Source organism: Eurosta solidaginis, chromosome 1, assembly GCF_040869045.1.
Source record: "Eurosta solidaginis isolate ZX-2024a chromosome 1, ASM4086904v1, whole genome shotgun sequence".
In the NCBI taxonomy this organism is placed as follows: Eukaryota; Metazoa; Arthropoda; class Insecta; order Diptera; family Tephritidae; genus Eurosta; species Eurosta solidaginis.
This window is the reverse complement of record NC_090319.1, coordinates 382883439-382904972: the sequence shown is the minus strand read 5'-3', so window position 1 is coordinate 382904972 and position 21534 is coordinate 382883439. Positions and strand designations below refer to the sequence as shown.

General features: G+C 37.5%; 2 protein-coding genes across 2 annotated transcripts; one reads left to right on the top strand and one right to left on the bottom strand.

Moving 5' to 3' along the window:
* The first annotated feature begins 6219 nt into the window (after positions 1-6219).
* On the top strand, positions 6220-12215 carry SF1 (splicing factor 1). The gene is made up of 6 exons (XM_067763257.1): positions 6220-6566; positions 6629-7245; positions 7325-7456; positions 8380-8455; positions 10323-10475; positions 10760-12215. The coding sequence occupies exons 1-6, from the start codon at positions 6382-6384 to the stop codon at positions 11961-11963; spliced, it is 2367 nt and encodes a 788-aa protein (XP_067619358.1). The 5' UTR covers positions 6220-6381; the 3' UTR covers positions 11964-12215.
* On the bottom strand, positions 12092-13622 carry Prx3 (Peroxiredoxin 3). The gene is made up of 4 exons (XM_067763258.1): positions 13459-13622; positions 13282-13345; positions 13076-13217; positions 12092-12770 (listed from the first exon to the last, which is right to left on the bottom strand). The coding sequence occupies exons 1-4, from the start codon at positions 13489-13491 to the stop codon at positions 12308-12310; spliced, it is 702 nt and encodes a 233-aa protein (XP_067619359.1). The 5' UTR covers positions 13492-13622; the 3' UTR covers positions 12092-12307.
* Positions 13623-21534: the final 7912 nt, after the last annotated feature.

Genomic DNA, 21534 nt, shown 5'->3' with positions numbered 1-21534 from the left:
TGTGCGTGTGAATGTGCGAATTTTCACCGATCAGCTGTTAGTTGCGCTAAAGGTCATGTTTACAACATAACCCCACTTTTTCGCAGCTCTAAATACCAGTATTTACGTGTATTTCAAAAGTAATAAATTTGGATTGTTTAATTTTTCGTAATCATTCTTCAAATAAATTAGGTTTCTGCAAAATTTTGTCTATATTCTGTTAGGGAATACAAAGCTACGTTAATCTTTTTGGCTAAACAATCCATCGAGAGAGGTATCAAACGACGCGTCTTGACCATTGTTTACTATATAGTTTGGCAGCTTAAATAGAAGTTATGTTGCGAATAGAGTGGAAGGCAGTGGACTAGGCAGTCGAATGTCATATAATGAAGGAATGGTGTTCGGAGTTTTTTCAAAGTTAAAAAAAAAATGATAAAAGCTTTAATATAAATAAAACTATTGTTTTAATAACAACAAAAACGCCTTATATATTCTATATACATAAATTCGTAAGGATTATCTCACTTTAAAATTTGAGTTAGATAATCTAAAGTTTTTTTTTTGAAACTGAGTCGAGAACTGTGCGTGTGAATGTGCGAATTTTCACCGATCAGCTGTTAGTTGCGCTACTTGGTAAAATTTACAATGATCAGGGGCCCTATTCAGTAACTGACTTTTAAAGGTAGTAGTGCAGTTTACGGTACCCACCCTAAAGTTGGGCCAAGATTTTCGAGTGAGGTATCAAAAGACGCGTATTAATCTCGAGAACAATTATCCGAAGGCGGAAAAGAAAAATTTTATCTCTGCCCGGAGATATTTGCAGTTGAATTTAGCGATTTTAATGTGGTTGTTGTTGTGTCTGTACCCACAAAAAAAATTGTGCATCACCGTAGCGGTGTCCACGGTTATACCACACACCCGGACTTGGCATGGCGTAGCCCAGGGTAATTTTTTATAAGCGCGGTCGAAGGCCGCCAACGCAGAAAGGTGTTCTGCGCAAAAATACTATGGATCCCACCCCCGGTTTCGGAGGGACCCGCCGGTCTTTTTTCGGTTTTCGTTAATATCTTTTGAACGGGTAAAAAAAAGTTTACTTCCGCTTTTTGATCTAGACGTGAATACGCGTCTTTTGATACCTCACTCGAAAATTTGGGCCCAAATTTCGGTGGGTACCGTAAACTGCACTACTGCACTAAGCAAAGGAAAATAGGTATTAAACGTTGTTTGCATTCCCGTGCCTTTGTAAATTATGAAAGGCAATTTTAAACCACCGCGGACTAGAGAAAAGGGTGATTTCTAGTTTCCAACACTTTTTAGCCTTTTAAACGCTTCAACAATGTCTAGCCAAGCTGTTGTGGTGTTTAATACTCTTTTTTGCTTTGGTAATATACCTTTCACGCACTTTTATTAACTAAATTAACATTTTTTAACTAATTACCAAAGAGGATAGATATACAAGAGGGCGCACTGTAGAGTTTCTACATGGCGCTGAAACAAGTTGGTGTTCCTCTAGAAAAACCAGATTAGGTGTTCACCATGCGTTTTGTTATTCTGTTCGCACCAGCCTGGGCTGTCATTTTTATTTCTTTCTTGTTTTGTTCGTGCGCGCGGCCATTTTTGACACTTGTTTGTTTATGTTTTCATTTGCATAGTTTTTTTGGTTATCCAAAGAAAAGAAGTGTTTTTCTAACTGATCGGTTAATCGTGATTTTGTGCTGTTGTGACTAATAAAACTTTACAAATTGAATTTTAAAATGCAAAAGAAAATTGTTAAGTGATGGTGCAAATGTAAATTTGTGTAATAAAGATTGGATAAATGTGCAGAAGTGAAAATAGGTAGGTACCGTGGTATGTGTATAAATGTACATAGCTACATATATATGCAACTGCTACAATGTCGACGGCGTTTGTCTTCCATTTAAATAAAATATAAGAAAGTCAATAGAAAAATGTAGAAAAAAAGTTTTAAAGTGAAACATACATTTGAATGTGTATTACAATTGGTTAAAGTGTGATAAGTGAGAATATGTAGGTAGCGAGGCAGGCGTATAAATATATATATGTACGTATGTACATATATACGAAAGTGTTGAAATGCCGACGGGTTTTGTGCATTCAAGTTGTCCAAAGGAAACCTTGCCTTAATTTTTGAAAACTAATTAAAATCTTACAAAATAATTGTACATATTATGTATAGATAGTATGTGTTCAAATAAATCCATACATATATATATAAGTGTGCAATACTTTGTATTCATCTTTACTCCCTCATCTTATGGTGAAAAGTGCGTCAGAAGGGCAGAGGAATGGTTAAGTGCTCAACCTTATTTAAAGGAAAACTATAACTTTTTTAATACAAACTATGTACTAGCATTAACATTGTGTGGTACCTATATGTTTAAACAAAAATATTCCTTCACGGCGTGCCCACCCATCTCTCCCCCCCACAGTGACAACTGCCACAATTGCAATTCATAACTCTGTGATGCAACGGTTTAACGGAAAAGATGGCGGAGATAACCGCTACATGAACAAAAGTAGTATATATTATAGCCTCAAAATACAAAGCTAACATCTAGATCGAACCTCCGAGACTCTAATGGCTAAACATCCATAGGAAAGATCGTGTCTGTGTGTTTTCACTCTGTTCTGGAAATCAAAAAAGAAACAGTGGCGTAGTAAGTGGGGTGAGTCAAAAAAAATGTTTTTTCCCGGGCGCAAGAAAACCTCACTCCGACACTGTCGGCCAATTCGGCCCAATCACTTATTTGGGAATCTACAAGTTGCGCAGAAGAAGAGTTTGACCAAAGCCACTGGCTGTGCAAGTGTGTAAGGTCGTCGCGGCCTGAGTTTCAGTAAAGAGTAAAAGATCAAAGGTCACCTGAAAACTTAAAGTAATGTTCATATATCCACGATTTGTACTGAAAGCCCAATAATTTTGTTGAGCAAGTCCAGGACTTGACCATCTCTCCACGAGTTTGCGAATGCTCTCCCCTATCCACATGAAATACGAGTCCTAAACTGCACCAATTACTACTGCATCAGCCTGCTCAATATCGCGTGTATGAGCTTTTCGCATATATGCGAATATATATATGAAGATAGTACCGTGAATAAAAACCCAAAGGTTTCGGTGGCTAGGTCATGTTGTGCGAATGGACGAAGGCAGAACAGAGGAAGGAGGGGATCTCCACTGAGTTGGCAGAGTCAGGTGGATTAGGACTAGACCTCCCTTGGTACTCCAAAGTGAATATTTTTGAATATGGTGTTGCATAACATTTTTAAAAATCGGCAAAAGCGTTTACCGGTTCTGTGTGGATTTTGTCTAGGGCCTTCTAATACTTGCCTGGATCAAACGGCTGTGTTGGCAGGTGCCAGATAGTGCTTAGTGGTGTAGGGTTCTTATTATTTTTATTTAACTTTGTATTTTAGTTAGTTTGAACTTTGTAATTTTCAATATTGATTTTTAAATTTTCAAAAGTTTCGATTATTATGAAAAATGAAAAATAAAATAGACGCATACATTTAGGCGTATTGAAAAATATAGTTTGAAGTTTTTATAAATAACAAGTAAGGAAGGTTAAGTTCGGGTGTAACCGAACATTACATACTCAGTTGAGAGCTATGGTGGCAATATAAAAATTTGCCATGTTGACAAGAATCTACGAATATCAACATCTCAACACAATTTCCTAAGGTACATACATACATGCATTAAAATCATTTCTTCGTAAGCCATCACAGCATTGCTTCTCGCCCCTGCTACCGCAGCACCATTGCCAACAACGATCACATCATCGAATTGAATTTACAAATTTTTGTCAACTCGAGCTGAAAATATTTCGCAACGTTGTCAAATTTCATAGCATTGTCTTCTGCTACCGCATCCCCTTGTCTAAAAGCTTTGACATCATCAACTTTAAAATATTTTTTCAGCTCGAGCCGACATGCCATATTGCCAAATTTCCAAAGAACCATACCAATTTTGCTTATTTTCTTCTATTTTTGCTGAAGTTTGTATCAACAATCTCTTCTTCTTCCATTTTTATGATGAATTTATGAATGAAATTGGTGTACTTAATATGAAATCAATCGTAAAAACGATTTTGTCCATCGATTCGCGCTAAGAATAAATCTATAAATTAGACTGTTTGGAAAAATAGTTAAATATGTGAATTTTTACTTCGAGCAAAACAAAAACAAAAAAGATGCTGCCAGTATTAAAGCTCATAAAATTTTCTATAAGCATTATTTAACAGTTACCTATACATTGGATTTTACAATTTTTTACTCGAATAACTTTTGAAGGAGTGATCCAATGAAAAAAAATTTAGTTAAGTTTTTTTTTTTTCAGAGCATGCAATTTTATATGTAAAAATCATGGATCAACTATATGGTTGGCTCATCTCTACAGACACAAAATACCTTTCCATGCCAGTGAAATGAAAAAAATAAAATCAGCTAATGGGATGAGCCAACCGTATAATTGAGCCATGTTTCATGTTTTCTATGTATAAATTGTAATAACTTTCGATTGGATAGCAACAATTTAACAAAGGATTTACATCTTATGATTTCTATCAAATTAAGAAAAATACCAATTTAGTTTATATATATATTAATAACATTGTGGATGCGCATATGTAAAGCCTTTTATTGCATCCAATCAATCCCAGCAAAATTTTCAGTCGAATTGGATATTTTTTGAAACGCTCTAATATACGTAATATACCAACACAAAAGTTCAATGGCTGCGATCGGCAGGCAATATTCCGAATGTCTTCATCCATTCGCTCGTAAATACATACAATCATCACGGTGGTAGCAGGTCAACATACAAAAATAAAAACTCCATATACTTTGTTTCTGTATTTCGACAGACTAATGTCAAAGTCGTACTCCGCCGACAGATGAAGGATCAAATCAAATGAGAAAGCACTGATCAGCCGATTTCCAGCCGTCACCTGTATGGTTCCGCCGAGCAAAGAATGGATGACGTTTTTATATATTTATTTACATAAATATTCTTTATCATATTGCTATTTGCACATTAGATAAACAAATAAAAACGCACGATTTTGTTATGGAAAATTTATTTAACTAATTTTCGTATGCTTATACATATATTTGTGCACATTTAAATTACAATACAAGACAATCTACAAATCATATGCACTTGCTATTTCATATTTTTACACACCAGCCATATTTAATTTTTTTATTTGCCATCTTGCTTACAATTTGGTTTCTGTTTTGAAAATTTTAGTGTTTTCTATTTTCAATGGTATGTTTTAATAATTATACAATTTATTTCGATACAATTCAGTTTCTATCACAATATTTGCTAAACATCGCGCTTTGTTTGTTTTTTGTTCGCTGCCTTTTTTTGACATTTCTTCGAATTCACCTTTTTCAAGGTGGTGGATACGAAAGCGGATAGCAAAACGAACTGCGAAAACCTAATCGAGATCTTTCAGAATCAAAATGGGTTTCACAAACTGTTCCCAACTCTACAGTGCGCCCTCTTGTATATCTATCCTCTTTGTAATTACACAAATTTGCATACAAAAAAATGTAAACAAACATCTTGTTCTTCCTTTTTTTCAAGCGTACGTAAGCTCACAGACCAACATTGCTGAACGATTAGCTACACGAAAATTTCATGCTTTGCCGCTTTCATGCAACTGACGCCTCGTATGCAGCTCTCCATTCAAATACATGTGTTCGGCATCAAAGCGTACAATTTTCGCCTGCAGCGTCTATGACGCGTAGCCTCGTTTGTACCTTGCCTTAGCGACAGTCGGGCGACATGACACGACCAAGTTGGCCAATTGGGCAAAATGCCGGCGGATATTTTGTGGAACGTACCGCGTCGTTTAGTGTGCACGGACTTTTACTCTTTTGATTTAAATAAATACATGGGCTTTAATGAAAAGGGTGTAAAAAGTGATATTACCACATTCTCTTCGCCATGACTATCCATTCACTATATCCATGTTTCCATTCAGAATGTCAATCCTCGTGTTCCAATGAAACGTGAACCAGATACGTATAGAGATTTAACATGCAAATGCAACAACAATGTGAACCATATGGATCACATTGTTGTTGCATTTGCATGTTAAATCTCTATCCGTTTCTGGTTCATGTTTCATTGGAACACGAGGAATATGTCCTTCGCATTTTTGTTCAATAAATCTGGCAACATTGTTATTGATTGATTAAATCATCTCTGTGTCCGAAATTTTCCTTTATCCATTTCGAAGTCGTGCTAAAAAATTTTCTGCGTTACGTGTAAAATTATGTACTGATAAATCTTTAACTTTTTAGAAAATTTAAAGAAAATAAATTATTGCATATAGAATAAGTACAATAAATAGTTTGAACTCATACATAATAAAAATGACTGAAACGCCTCCACCTCAGACGGGAGGCGAAATGCAGCCGCCGTCACAAGCCGAAAATGGCGATCGGGACTACCGTGAAAAATGTGAGAATTCAGAACGTTCGCGTTCACGCTCGAAAGACCAACATAACCGGGAAGGCAAAGAAAAAGATAAAGTACGTGAAAAGGATGGAAAAAAAAGGTTTGTATAAAATTGCATTAGCGCATACATACATTAGATTGACAAATTATATATTTTTACAGGGATCGATCACGCGATAGACATCGCGATCGTGATAGCAAAGATCGAGAGCGCCGACATAACAGCAGGGACAGGGATCGTTATAAGAAAGATAGAGATAGGGATCGCGAAAGGGACAGGGATAAGGACCGTGACCGTGACCGCGACCGCGACCGTGATCGCCGGAGAAGCAGCCGTGACCGTGATCGTGATAAAGATCGAAGCTCGCGTACTCGCCGTAGCAACTCGCGCGGTCACTCTCGACGGAGTCGATCGCGTAGCAATGGTTATGATAATCGTCGGAAACGACGTTCACGTAGTCGTTCGCCAAGACGTGATCGTAATCGCGATCGAGATCGTAATAGGCGTTCACGTAGTCGAAGTTATGAACGTCGCAGGCATGAACGCAGGAGTAGGGATCGAGAACATAGTCAAGGCAATGCGGTGGATTCAGATTTTCGCACTTCACGGGATAATCGTATGGAACCAATTAAAGAGGAGCCACGTGAACGTACTTTCGATTTAACGCAATCTATTCAAGAGCTAATGAATAGTACTACTTCCACAAAAAACTTCGCGGCACTTTTTCAATGTACTAATAGCAATGATTCGTGTAGTAATGGAATATCAGAAAATTCACGTATGTTTTTAACTCAATTTGGGTTTTTTTGTTTTTTTTTTTTAAATTACGTATAAATTAAAATCTAAACTTCTTACAGAAGAAGCACTGGACCGCAAACGCCGTAAGAGGTCGCGCTGGGGTGGCACTGAAAATGATAAAACCTTTATACCCGGTATGCCTACCATCTTACCACCAACTTTGGACTCTGCTCAACAAGAAGCATATTTAGGTAACTATATAAAGCTGTTTCCAGCTTTCTCTGTCTTGTTTAAATATCTTAGAAGATAGCCCTAAGTATAAATTTACACTAAAAAAATAATCAACGATAAGCAGCAAGCTTTCATCAAATTGCACCTATTAGAACGACGATCGTGATTTGATAAAAACGCGTCGAGAACGAGAGCAACAACAGCTGGACATTCAACTTCAAAATCCATGTTCCTTAAAATACTGCTTTATTAACTATACATAAATTTTCTTTAGGAGTTAAAGCCAAATAAAAAAACTTAGTTCCCGAATATATATGTCGTATGTGGGCTTAGATGGACTTATATTCTTTCATTTATGTAAATATTTCATACAAGCAGATAATATAATGCTAATCAGTTTCTTGACAAATTTTAAGGTTTAACACCCACTTACATCCGTATGCACACAGGATGCACGGCTCCTCAGATCAGACAATAGCGAGAAGCGAATTATTACGTTAAACTACCACATTGGGATCTTTTGTAGTTGCGATTTGCATACCGTGAATTTTTATCCATTTGATTTGTTCTTTTAACACTAATGAAATTATTAATATGAATAATTATAAAATTTTATTAGTTCCCTTTCGTTTCCAAATGATCTATGTAAGTATTCAGGATCAGTAAGGATCAGACTACGCCCGTGCTCTGTGTGTGAGGTAATAACCAATCTGGCTAGCAGACTGATTTGAACGCCAAACAAAAGGCAAAATCGTGCAACGCTGGCAGCGAAATATAGAACAAATACATTTACACAATCTAATAAAAAATTTTAAACAATATATTTTAATTTTTATGTTGTTTTTATATACAGTTACTGACTTAATATATATTTTTAATGAATAAGTACTAATATCGAGGCATACCTCGACCTCTTCTCTTTTCTAACTCACTTTATTTATAGTTCAACTTGAAATTGAGGAAATCAGCCGAAAGCTACGGACTGGAGATTTGGGAATACCACAAAATCCGGAGGAAAGGTTTGAAAAACTTTATATAAAATTACTCCTAATTTCTCTCTTATAGTGTAACTACAGCACAGACAGCGGAATAGCAATAAAGCTTCGCCTTTATCGGGAGCCAGTTTAAAAAAAGGAACTTGTTTTAATTGATCTGTTATTAAGATCATTATAGTGTTAATAATGAAATCGTGCAGAAAAGTTACCACTCTCTTGAACTGTGGAAAGTATGCAACATGAGTAAATCAGTGGCATAGATCATTTTTGAAGGTCAGGTATTTTGAGCAAGGTTTTTTTATATTCAAAATTTTCAAAGCTGGACCATCCCTCGCCACCGCTGGGAAACCTTTGCAAATTTAATCCATGAAAAGCTTATCAATAATAAGTTTTCCGAAAAGTGGAGCGGACCACTACCACAATTCTTAGTAGGTGTTGTTTATAAAATTTCCTGGAGTTGTTTTTGTGCTAGTGTTTTGGTGTGCCTTAACTAATGTATACATTTGGAAACCGAAATGCAATATCAGAAAACGCTGTCTCATGGTATTTTTTTATGTTAAGCACCACAGCAAATTATCTTTGTTTTTTCGGCTTGTCATTTCCCTAGCACAGTTTAAAGGTCTGTTCTTGGCCGTCGAATACAGTACTTGTGAAACCAGTATCGAATTCGAAGCAAATGTCTTGTGGACTTAGTTAAAAGCTTCAATTTTGAAGACCTTGCATATTTACTTATTCATAAATCTTTCCTTAGAAAATTAATGCAGAACACATTGACTTGCATTCTGGACATGCTTTTACAATTTGCTGCCCTGCAAAAATCGTTGGATCATGTGGTCCACTGGATTACTTACCATTGTACCCACTGTAATGCAGCAATGGACCAACTCATGTTTCTACACGAACATATTGTAAGCCGATCATTGCTCGTTTTTAACGATTGTAATCACTACACGATGTTTATTGGACTGTGGGTACTCCATGGATTACTCTGATGTAATGCGGAGCTGGAGTATATGGTCCAGTCCTAGGACATCGCAATGTTAATTGGACCATATTTTTTGTATGATTTGTGGTTAATTTTGGAGCACTCGGTTGGTCCATAGCGAGTACTCCATCCATGCATGGAGTACTCGCGATTTTTGCAGGGTGTTCCAAATATTAGTGATGGATTTCAAGAAAACTGAGCACATTCGTTCTATTTGAGGTCCATTCGAACCAGTCAGTCCAAGTTAACATATCGGTTTTGATTACGAAAACGATTGAACTTATGTTGATAAGTGGGTACATTAATTTCTCAGCTAGAGATTCGCATCCATTTATAAATATTCTAACTTTTACTAAATTTTGTGCGCGTTATCACAATGTAAGTGCCAATGAAAATTAATTATATAAAGTTTAATGCAGTAATTTTGTATTAATCAAAAATTGCATTTTCTTTTTCATGGCTTAATGCAGTTAAAAGGCTCTAAAGTATAAAGAATAGTTGTGCAGCAAACGAACATGAACGAATTTTAAACTTAAACGCTGAATATGACTTGGGGTAAAATAAACAGCGGAGCAAATCGAGCCACCAAAATTTTAATTGATAATTAAAAAAAGCTATTAATTAAAATTTTTTCTTTTCTACCCTTTAGCAAAATGTCAAATGAAAGCGACCTAACAAATTAATTATAATCTAATAGCTAATTAATACGAAATTAATTTTCCAGGTTTATGTAGGTTTTCGTAGTTTTAAGGTATTGTAGTTGTATATGTAGGAAGCAATTTTAATTATATTTTACTTCATGACTCAATTTTGCAGTGTGTATATTACCGCTCTTGAAGTCGTGTTGCATTAGCAGATTCAAAATAATTTATACGCATGTGTATTTCTTATTCATATCATCCATAGATCACCATCACCCGAACCAATTTATAGTTCTGATGGCAAAAGGTTGAACACACGAGAATTTCGCTTTCGGAAGCGTCTGGAAGAGCGACGTCATCAGTTGATACTGAAAATGCAAACTGTTAATCCGGAATTCAAACCGCCAGCTGATTACAAGTATACAATTTTTATTTTTTTCTTACTGTGTGAATTACCTCATTCTTATTATGGTTGGCGACAGCGACGTAAAACGGACTGAACTTGTACGACTAACAAAAAAATCGCAAAAGTTAATACCAAGCTGCTTTGAAAAATAAAAATATCTGCGGCCCTTCAATTTCTGCAGTAATCATACTGGCAAAATTACGTACATCAGCGAAAAAGCTAGCCATAATTAGAATGATTATACCCATATTCACATACACTTAACTGATGCTACATTTAATTTGTTATTATTGTAGACCCCCAGTTACACGCGTAAGCGACAAAGTTTTAATACCGCAAGAACAACATCCTGATATAAATTTTGTTGGCCTATTAATTGGCCCACGGGGCAACACTTTGAAAGCAATGGAAAAAGAGACGGGCGCTAAAATTATTATACGCGGTAAAGGTTCCGTCAAGGAAGGTAAAGTCGGTCGCAAAGATGGCCAACCTTTACCTGGCGAAGATGAGCCCTTGCATGCATTCATTACTGCACCCAATCCAGAGGCTGTCAAGCGCGCTGTTGATAAAATTAAAGATGTTATACGTCAAGGCATAGAAGTTCCAGAGGGACACAATGATTTACGTCGCATGCAATTAAGAGAGTTGGCTCAATTGAATGGCACGTTACGTGAAACCGATTGTCAGCGTTGTACAAATTGTGGCTCAACTGAACATAAGTCATGGTTATGTCCGGACAAACCCAATGTGACCAACAGTATTGTGTGTACTTCATGTGGTGGTGCAGGCCATATTTCAAAGGATTGCAGAAGTAAACGGCCTGGCGCAGTAGGCGAAGCACCAACTGAGGATACGCAAGCTAAAATTGATGAAGAGTATATGAGCTTAATGGCAGAATTAGGTGAAGCACCACCACCAAGTGCACCGAAACCAACAGCTGATCCATTAGCACAGGTGCATTTAAATCGTGGCTATAGTCTCTTTGATAAGAAACCAGCACAACCATTGGCTATACAAGCTCCACCACCAATTAACCAGCCGCCACCAACTACATCGCTACCACCACCAGCTCCTACACCTGCACTACTAACTGGCCCACCGCCACCACCCATACCGCCAGGTTGGGGAAATGCAGGCACGCCAATGCCTCCACTAATTCCGCCGCCATGGTTAACATCGGCACCACCACCACCACCAATTGGTGGTGAAGGTATACCGCCGCCACCCATCCCAGGCGCATCGTTACCACCACCACCACCCGGTACAGGGCCGATGCCCCCTTTGATGCCGCCACCACCGGGTACCCAAGGCGGTCCTTTGCCGCCATGGGCATCATCTGGACCGGGTGCATTGATGCCGCCTCCCGGATTTGGTGGCTGGGGAGGTGGTGGCTTTATGCCAGCACCGCCATGTGCTCCACCACCACCACCTTGCGCACCACCGCCACCAGGCATGCCATCTCTCAATCAACCACCACCACCACCGCCACCATCTAATTGAAAGTAGGAGGCGCTTCGAAAATGCGAGAATATTTATGTAATTCATTGGCGTCAATTTCTTGAGCTGAGTTCTGCATGACTGTCGATCTCCAACTGTCGTATGAAGCAATAGAAAAATATCGAACACAATTTCTCATTTAGTTAACTACATATTCAATTTTATTATAAAAAAAAAATAATAAACAAAAAACTTGTAGTTTGTATGTTTGATTCATAGACCAAATAAAACTGTATACAACTAAGTTGATAAGAACTTCTTGATCTTGTTTTACTTTCTTCAGTATGCTTTACATTTTCTTAAAGAAATGAAAACTAATTAATTGAAACATCTTTACATTACAGAACTTATGCGTGTTTTTTGAAGTACTCTTTTGAATCAGTAACATCTGGTTTTATTGTATCAGGGTTCTTCTCAGGATGCCAATTGGCTGGGCATACCTCTCCGTGTTCGTCGACAAATTGGAATGCCTTAATTAGACGCAGTACTTCATCTACAGAACGACCAACCGGTAAATCGTTTATAGAGTACTGTCTCACATTGCCATTAGGGTCTATAATGAAGGTTCCTCGCAGCGAAATTCCTTCGTTCTCAAGCAGCACATCGTAGTCGTTGGATATCTTTTTAGTCAAGTCAGAGAGTAGTGGGTAGTTAAGGCCACCTAAGCCACCATCCTTGCGGGCTGAGTTGCACCAAACTAAATGGCTGAAATGCGAATCGACGGATACACCAACTACTTCTGCATTTAATTTTTTGAATTCTTCAATGCGATCACTAAATGCAATAATTTCCGTAGGGCAGACGAAAGTGCTGAAATGCAATATGAATTTGAGCTGAATATGTGTATTGATTTGATAGATAATAAGAGGTTGAGTTTCTCACTTTATCACATTTTATATTTACATATTTGGCCTGATTTTTTTACAACAAATTAATTAGATATTGATATAAAAATATGCGCCCATTATTACGCTACATAGTCGATTTTATACCAATTTTCTAAAGGCCGATAGGCAGCTGGGTTACATACATACACCTATCAGAGATTTCACCCATTGCTTATTTATTTACATCATAATAATAAATGAAATCAAGTGTTGCAACAGCGCACTTACAAGTCGAGAGGATAGAAGAATAGTACTAAATATTTTCCGCGAAAGTCGGCGAGTTTGATTTCTTGAAAGTCATTGCCAACAACCGCCAAGCCCTTGAAGTCTGGCGCAGGGTGTTGAACTTTCACAGCTAATAGCTGTGCACCTGCAAAAAAGTTGAAGAAAAATTAGTAAACCGTGACCAGTGACGTCTTCCCTGCAAAACTTACTTTGATGGAAAAGTCTCCCCACACTCATCTGCTGTTGCTCCACGCGCCGACACATTGTTGGAACCTAAGGAAGCAAGAAAAACACGAAAAACAAAATTAATTTACACATTGTGTATTTGCAAATATTTTAGTTACGTAATAGCAATGCCATATTTACAGTTGCTCCTATATACTTACATTTCGGAAGAGTGCCCTTGCAAGAAAAGACATGTTATTAACTATTTTTTTGGTCAACTTTTGTTTGACTATAATAAATATATCAAATTTAATCGACCGAAAATCTTATTTGGAAATACCAAAACTTTACCGGCAAGTTCCTGAATGATCGGCCAAAACGAATGATAACAAAAAACAGAGTTGCATTCGCACATATGGTTTCATTCGAACTCGAAAATGAGAGGCGCAGTCAGTAGGAGCTGTGAGACCACAATATATATATATATGCTATATAAAGCAATTTTTTCTAACCACCGGCCGCGGTGGCCTAATTATCATTATTCATTAATTTATTCTCTCGGATTCTGTTCGTCTTGATTTGCGAACTTGCACTATTGACTTATTTACGGTACTATTTAAGGATTACTTCGGGCTAGTTCCTAAATGGGTTTTTGGGGTTTCGGAACTATTTCGGGATAATTATTTATTTTGGGACTAGTTATGAATAATTTCAATATTGCTTTAGGGATATTTCGGGATGAGTTCATAATAGTTTTCGTGATAATTTTCAGATTGTTTTCAGGATTGTTTTGGGAATGGTTTCGTTAATATTCTCGGAATTACTTCAGATTAATTTCGTGGTTTCGTTTCGGTATCACTTCGGGACCATTTCGGAACTATCTTCGGATCATATAAATAATTGTTTTGGGGATAATTTCGGTACTATTTCGGGATTGTTTTCTGAACTGTTTACTTCGGGGGAATTCTCGTAATAATTTCGGTATTACGAAACATTTCGGGAGTTCCTCCGGGTGATTTGGATTCGCTTTGGAAGTCATCATGGGGTGATTGTGAGATTATTTGGGAAATATTTTGCGACTGTTTTTGTGATAATTTCGGGACTACCTTCGGATAATTTGGAATCAATTTTGGGACCGTTTTAGGAATAATTTTTTTTTTTTTATTTTAGGAATAATATTGGAACAAAGGTCAAATCATTTCGGTGTTGTTCTCGGGTATATTTCGAAATCATTAGGGAATAATTTTTGAACAGTTGTCGTAGCCATTTTGGGGGTTTAAGGATCACACTAGCCTTTCCGGGCCATTTCGGTAGTTATCCAGATTAACTTGGGATCATTTGCGATTATTTAGTGATAACATCGATGACCAAATAGAAATCATTCAGAAGCTATCTTCGGAGCGCTCGAGATCATAACCCAACTTTGTCGTTGTTTTATGGATAATATCGAATCCATATCCGAATTATTTCGAGATTATTTTGAGGATCGCTTGAGAACTTCTGTATAATTGGAACATTTTATCGGGATTATCTCTGAGTAATTACGGAACAATATCTGGGAAATTTTAGGAATACACATTATTTCCATATTATTTTAGGGTTTATTTCGAAATCATTTTGGGATATTAGGAGATAACTTTGGAAAACGAGGTCGATGTTATGTTCGGATTATTTTCGGGTTTTGGGTGGAAATTTTCTGAGGGCCATTTCAAGTTTGATTTGGTGATCATTTCGGGAATATTTAGTCAAAAATATTGCAATATTTAACGATGTGTTTTCATTCGTGCTGCGATTTGATGTTTTCCTCAATGCCGTTCGGAGTAAGCGTAAAATAAGTAGGTCCCATCCCGCCAATTTGTTGGAAAAACTAAGAGGAGCACGCCGCAAATTGGAAGAGAAACTCGGTCTTAAATCTCTTCGGAGGTTATCGCGCCCTACATTTTTGTACAGCTCACCAAGCTAGTTAAGTTTTTAAAGCTTCCTAAGGAATTTCTCTGGAATACGCCAAGAGCCATCCCATCAGATTTCGATCTCGACCGGCGGCCGCCATGGTGTGGTGGTAACTTGGTCCGCCTCCCACACCGAAAATTCTGAGTTCAAGCCCTGGACAAAGCAACATAAAATATTTAGAAATAAATACGAATACAAATTAGAAGTAAGTGTTTCTAAGTGTGGTCGCCCCTCGGCAGTGAATTGCCAAACACGTGCATTTTTGCCATGAAAATCTTCCCAACATGTATGTAGATGCCGTATCGCCAATTTATAGGTACAATTAAAAGGAGCACGCCACAAATTGGAAGAGAAGCTCGGCCATAATCTCTTCGCAGGTATATCGCACTTTGTATTTTAATTTTATTATGATCCCGACCAACATCAGGACAGGCATGCATCGACAAGTAGCACTTGTTGCCGAGAGTGATTCTTCGTTGCACTTGTAGGGTGACATTGTTTTCGCCCTTTATGCTGGTTCCCAGATATATGAAACTAATCACAGTTTCGTGTTTATATCCTGAAACGATAACTTCACTACAAGGTGTAAATGTTTTGATTCCCTTTTTAGTGAGCACAAGAAACTCGTCCTATCACCGCAAGATCCACTTTTTCATTTCTTTATCCAATGAAGATAATGCAAAACTTACTGTGCGCTTGTAAAAGTGAATGATATAAACATAAACAAGTAAGGAAGGTTAAGTTCGGGTGTAACCGAACATTACATACTCAGTTGAGAGCTATGGTGACAACATAAGGGAAAATAACTATGTAGGAAAATGAACCGAGGGTAACCCTGGAATGTGTTTGTATGACATGTGTATCAAATGAAAGGTATTAAAGAGTATTTTATGAGGGAGTGCGCCATAGTTCTATAGGTGGACGCCAATTAGGGATATCGCCATAAAGGTGGACCAGGGCTGACTCTAGAATTTGTTTGTACGATATGGGTATCAACTGAAAGGGGTTAATGAGTATTTTAAAACGGAGTGGGCCTTAGTTCTATAGGTGGACGCCTTTTCGAGATATCGCCATAAAGATGGACCGGGGGTGACTCTAGAATGCGTTTGTACAATATGGGTATCAAATGAAAGATGTTAATGATTATTTTAAAAGGGAGTGGGCCTTAGTTCTATAGGTGGACGCCTTTTCGAGATATCGCCATAAAGATGGACCAGGGGTGACTCTAGAATGCGTTTGTACAATATGGGTATCAAACGAAAGGTGTTAATGAGTATTTTAAAAGGGCGTGGGGCTTAGTTCTATAGGTGGACGCCTTTTCAAGATATCGCCATAAAGGTGGACCAGGGGTGACTCTGGAATGTGTTTGTGCGCTATGGGTATCAAATTAAAGTTATTAATGAGGGTTTTAAAAGGGAGTGGCCCTTAGTTGTATATGTGAAGGCGTTTTCCAGATATCGAACAAAATGTGGACCAGGGTGACCCAGAACATCATCTGTCGGATACCACTAATTTATTTATATATGTAATACCACGAACAGTATTCCTGCCAAGATTTCAAGGGTTTTTCATTTCGCCCTGCAGAACTTTTTCATTTTCTTCTACTTAATATGGTAGATGTCACACCCATTTTACAAAGTTTTTTTCTAAAGTTATATTTTACGTCAATAAACCAATCCAATTACCGTGTTTCATCCCTTTTTTCGTATTTGGTATAGAATTATGGCATTTTTTTCATTTTTCGTAATTTTCGATATCAAAAAGGTGGGTGTGGTCATAGTCGGATTTCGGCCATTTTTTATACCAATACAAAGTGTATTCAGATAAGTATGTGAACTGAGTTTAGTAAAGATATATCGATTTTTGCTCAAGTTATCGTGTTAAGGGCCGAGCGGAAGGACAGACGGTCTACTGTGTATAAAAACTGGGCGTGGCTTCAACCGATTTCGCCCTTTTTCACAGAAATAAGTTATCATCCTAAAATCTAAGCCCGTACCAAATTTCACAAGGATTGGTAAATTTTTGTTCGACTTATGGCATTAAAAGTATTCTAGACAAATTAAATGAAAAAGGGCGGAGCCACGCCCATTTTGAAATTTTCTTTTATTTTTGTATTTTGTTGCACCATATCACTACTGGAGTTGAATGTTGACATAATTTACTTATATACTGTAAAGAAGCTAATTTTTTTGTTAAAATTTGATTTTAAACAATTTTTTTTTAAAGGTGTGCGTGGTCGTTCTCTGATTTTGCAAATTTTTATTAAGCATACATATAGTAATAGAAGTAACGTTCCTGCCAAATTCCATCATGATATCTCCAACGACTGCAAAATTACAGCTTAAAAAACTTTTAAAATACCTTCTTTTAAAAGTGGGCGATGCCACGCCCATTGTCAAAAATTTTACTAATTTTCTATTCTGCGTCTTAAGTTGAACTCACCTACCAAGTTTCATCGCTTTATCCGTCGTTGGTAATGAATTATCGCACTTTTTCGGTTTTTCGAAATTTTCGATATCGAAAAAGTGGGCGTGGTTATAGTCCGATATCGTTCATTTTAAATAACGATCTGAGATGAGTGCTCAGGTACCTACAAACCAAATTTTATCAAGATACCTGAAAACTTACTCAAGTTATCGTGTTAACGGACGGACGGACGGACGGACATCAAATTCAATCAAATTTTTTTTCGATCCTGATGATTTTGATATATGGAAGTCTATATCTATCTCGATGCCTTTATACCTGTACAACCAACCGTTATCCAATCAAAGTTAATATACTCTGTGAGCTGTGCTCAACTGAGTATAAAAATCCAAAAACTCTACCGGATGCTAGGCTTAGCATACGACACGCAAAAACCCTACCAATGAAATCCCAAATAATAAGCTTTGAATGAGATCTCCTCCAGTATGAGGTTAATGAAATCTAACGCCTAATTTGTGTTCGAATGCCTGGTGCGTGTCGATTCTCTTATCATGGGTCTTCTCTTTGGCGCGCTGTGATAATCTGGATAAAAACAGATTTACCAGATCTCTACGAATAAAACCCAAACAATTGACAGGAAATTTAGTTTTTCACACTAAACGCTAGATAGAACTTTATATGCGATAAAAAGCATACTTATTCCGCGGTATTCGTAAAATGGCCCTTCCTTCTCTCTTCATACCTTCCTTCCGCTCTTTTGCTCGCCCTATCCATTTAGCTCTTCCTCTTTCGCCATTAATTCGTCTTTCTCTGCGGCCGCCGTGGTGAGGGGAAGCGTGCTCCGCCAACCACACCGAGAATCCTGGGTTCAACTCCCGGGCAAAGTAACGTCAAAAATTTCGAAAAAAGTTTGTTCAATTAGAAAATAATTTTTCTAATCGTGGTCACCCCTCGAAGGTGATGTACTTCTGCCATGAAGAACTTCTCAGTGAAAATTCATCTGCTTTGCAGATGCCACTCGAAGTCGGCATAAAACTTCTAGGTCCTGTCACGCCAAATTGTATGGAAAATTGAAAGGGAGACCGACGAATATTGGAAGAGAAGCTCGGCTTAAATATCCTCGTAGGTAAATCGCGCCAAGTATTTTTTTCACCCAACCTACACCATGTCATATGTAGAATCTCTATTTCAAATATTGAATATCTGCTTCAATCGGTTGCAGAGACAAAACGAGTTATTTTTTCAAAGTAGGAACGTTGCACTGCCCACTTTTTTGAAAATTCTGAATTGTTAATTGATCTATCAGGAAAGCGAAAGTAAAAATGCACTTCGAAGTATCTATCTATCTATCGACTATCGATAGTCCAGTATCCACAACTTGCTGTCCGTCCGAAATGATATCGGTTTAAAGCTAGCCCAACCGAAGGCACCTTACAACTGCTCACTTACTTTTTAACTTGCCTAAATATTTATATAAAGAAATTGAGCTAGAACTAGTACTGCCATAACATGGTTTTGCTATACTCTTCTTTTATGGTAATCGATTTTTCTGCAGGGATTTCTCATTTAAGTCTCGTTCAATTAAAGTACGTGGAGTGGACCGAAATTGATAGATTCAGGAAGGGAGCCCCACTTCAATCTTATTTTAAGCCATCTACTTCAACCTGTCACGTACACGTACATTTGTGGATCCGCCCCTTTGCGCAATCAAGGTGGAATTGCCCCAGCTAGCTCAGTACATGGAGTCGCGGTTCTGAACCCTTTTTCCACCTTGATGCGGGGCGGATGTCACAATCACATTAATCATTTCCTCTCCCACCTCACCCCACAAGAAGCCCACCCTTCCTTGGACCGCTCGCTTCGCATCGCTCTGCAGGTCCCCTTATCTTACCTTTGCTCCATTCCGTTCCAAACCTCCTACCCTTTGTTCATCTTCCCCCTCCCCACCTTATTAATTTAGAACGCCATCTTAAATTTCTTTTTCACTTCAATATAACATTTTTAATTAGATAAAATATAGCTAAATACATTACATCTACTGCTTACTCAAAATTGCAATAAAAATTGGCTTACGACAGGCGATTTGAGCAATAAAAAAAAATTTAACTTTATGATGGACTCAACCACACATGATTATTTCAAACAAAATTTTCTTACATACATATATCGGTAAAATATGGAATTTCTGGGAAATTTTTACTTTGCCTTATTCGGCTTACACGAAATCATTTTTTTTCTAACTTTATTAATTATTATTAATTTCGCAAATTACTTCGGGACTTCCCGCCAACGCTACCAAAAACCAAACATTAGAACCGCTCAATATGAGCACCAAATTTTATATTCCCTACCAGGGTCCTATCCTACCTAAAAGAGCTCTCTTTGGTGGTCAAGGGACTCCTAGGGGCTGGGCTTTCTCGCCGCTATTTACAAAAAAAAACGGTATATTTGAATAAACGTTTGGGTTGACGCGTGGACGTCCGCCACGAATTAATATTCAAAAAGTTAATATTTTGACACTATAATCAAATACAAATCTTATAACTAAAAGAAATATACATAAAACATATAAATGTCCATATAATCAAATGAGGTTCCAAATGTAGTTTGTTCGCTGGGTTTCCGGCACGCAATAGTTTTATGGCAATGTTTCTTGAACGAATTATGGGTGAAAATTATAGCATGGTTTGGTGAATACTAGTGTGTCGGCTTGAAGAATTTCCCTGTGCTCGCCAGAGCTTTCGTTATGGGAGTAGGTATCCCAGCTAGCGGAACAAAAAGGTACAATTTACCATAAGGTACAATGGTGTGCCTGAGCGCCAAGTTGGCATTCACGCCTTATAGATTAGGTAGATTACATTGCTATAAAAGCAAATATATGTATGAATGCGACATGAAAATTTAAACCGAGAAATAATAAAACAAAAAAAAAAAGGAAAACATTTTATAAAAAAAACAGGAAGAGAATCGAAATTTACTTTGCATAGAAATCTGCACCTGTACACGCAATGCGCTGGGTCAGAATTTTTAGCAAAATTTGTTGACAGAAATTTGAAAATTGGGTTGGCGTGAATCACCAAAGAGGCGCGAAGCCAAAAACAAAAAGTTGCAAAGGGCCTAAACAATGGGTTTTGGATCTTGATCGACTTACCACTTTCGCACCGATGACTTATCACCATTTAACTTTAGATTTTGGTCTCCCCTCGATTTGCTCGTTGTCCTGAGCTTAAATTTGCCAATGGTATTAATGATTTTAATTTCGACTTGTACGACCGATTATTGTAGATTTATGGGCATCCTGCCACACAGCACATACAGATTTTGAACACTACGGACTTGGTCCTTACTGGACTTTGCGCGCACAGGGAAAACAGTTTTATTTGCCGTTCACGGACTTATCACCACAAAAAAAATTCACCGCGCACTCACGACGTGCATATGCCCACAGTTAAAATCTTTCTTTTCTTCTGCCACAGTTATGCCCTATATATATACCAGCAGAAACAAACCGCAACGCCGGTTCTACATACCGTTTCCTATTGTCCTCATTTCCAATCTTAATAGCACTTTCTTTACTCTATATCCATCCTTTTCCTGGATTGATCCTATTTTCCTTCATCATCCCTTTCGCTGCGGTCCGGCAACCCTCACTGAAAAGCTTTTACAAATTTCTCCATATTGGGAATTTTGCTATTATCTTTAATTTGACGTTTCTCGTTTGTTTACCTTTTTGTATCGTGAGTGCATGTTAAATTCCGCGACCAAAAAAAATAAATTTCGCGTTTAAATTAAATAATTTCAGTGCGCGAGTGTTATTTTTATGAAAGAAGACCAACGTGACTCTTCTTTGCCAAATAAATAGTTTAGGTTGCGGTGCCTGAAGTGGCTGAGGAAAGAACAATTACTCCTTATGGTCCCCA

Coding starts and splice junctions, on each gene's coding strand:
- SF1 (XM_067763257.1), top strand. CDS start 6,382: ATGACTGAAACGCCTCCACCTCAGACGGGAGGCGAAATGCAGCCGCCG. Junction 6,567..6,628: donor GAAAAGGATGGAAAAAAAAG/GTTTGTATAAAA, acceptor ATATTTTTACAG/GGATCGATCACGCGATAGAC. Junction 7,457..8,379: donor TCAACAAGAAGCATATTTAG/GTAACTATATAA, acceptor CTTTATTTATAG/TTCAACTTGAAATTGAGGAA.
- Prx3 (XM_067763258.1), bottom strand. CDS start 13,491: ATGTCTTTTCTTGCAAGGGCACTCTTCCGAAAT. Junction 13,346..13,458: donor CAAGGGCACTCTTCCGAAAT/GTAAGTATATAG, acceptor TTGCTTCCTTAG/GTTCCAACAATGTGTCGGCG. Junction 12,771..13,075: donor TTCTTCTATCCTCTCGACTT/GTAAGTGCGCTG, acceptor ATTGCATTTCAG/CACTTTCGTCTGCCCTACGG.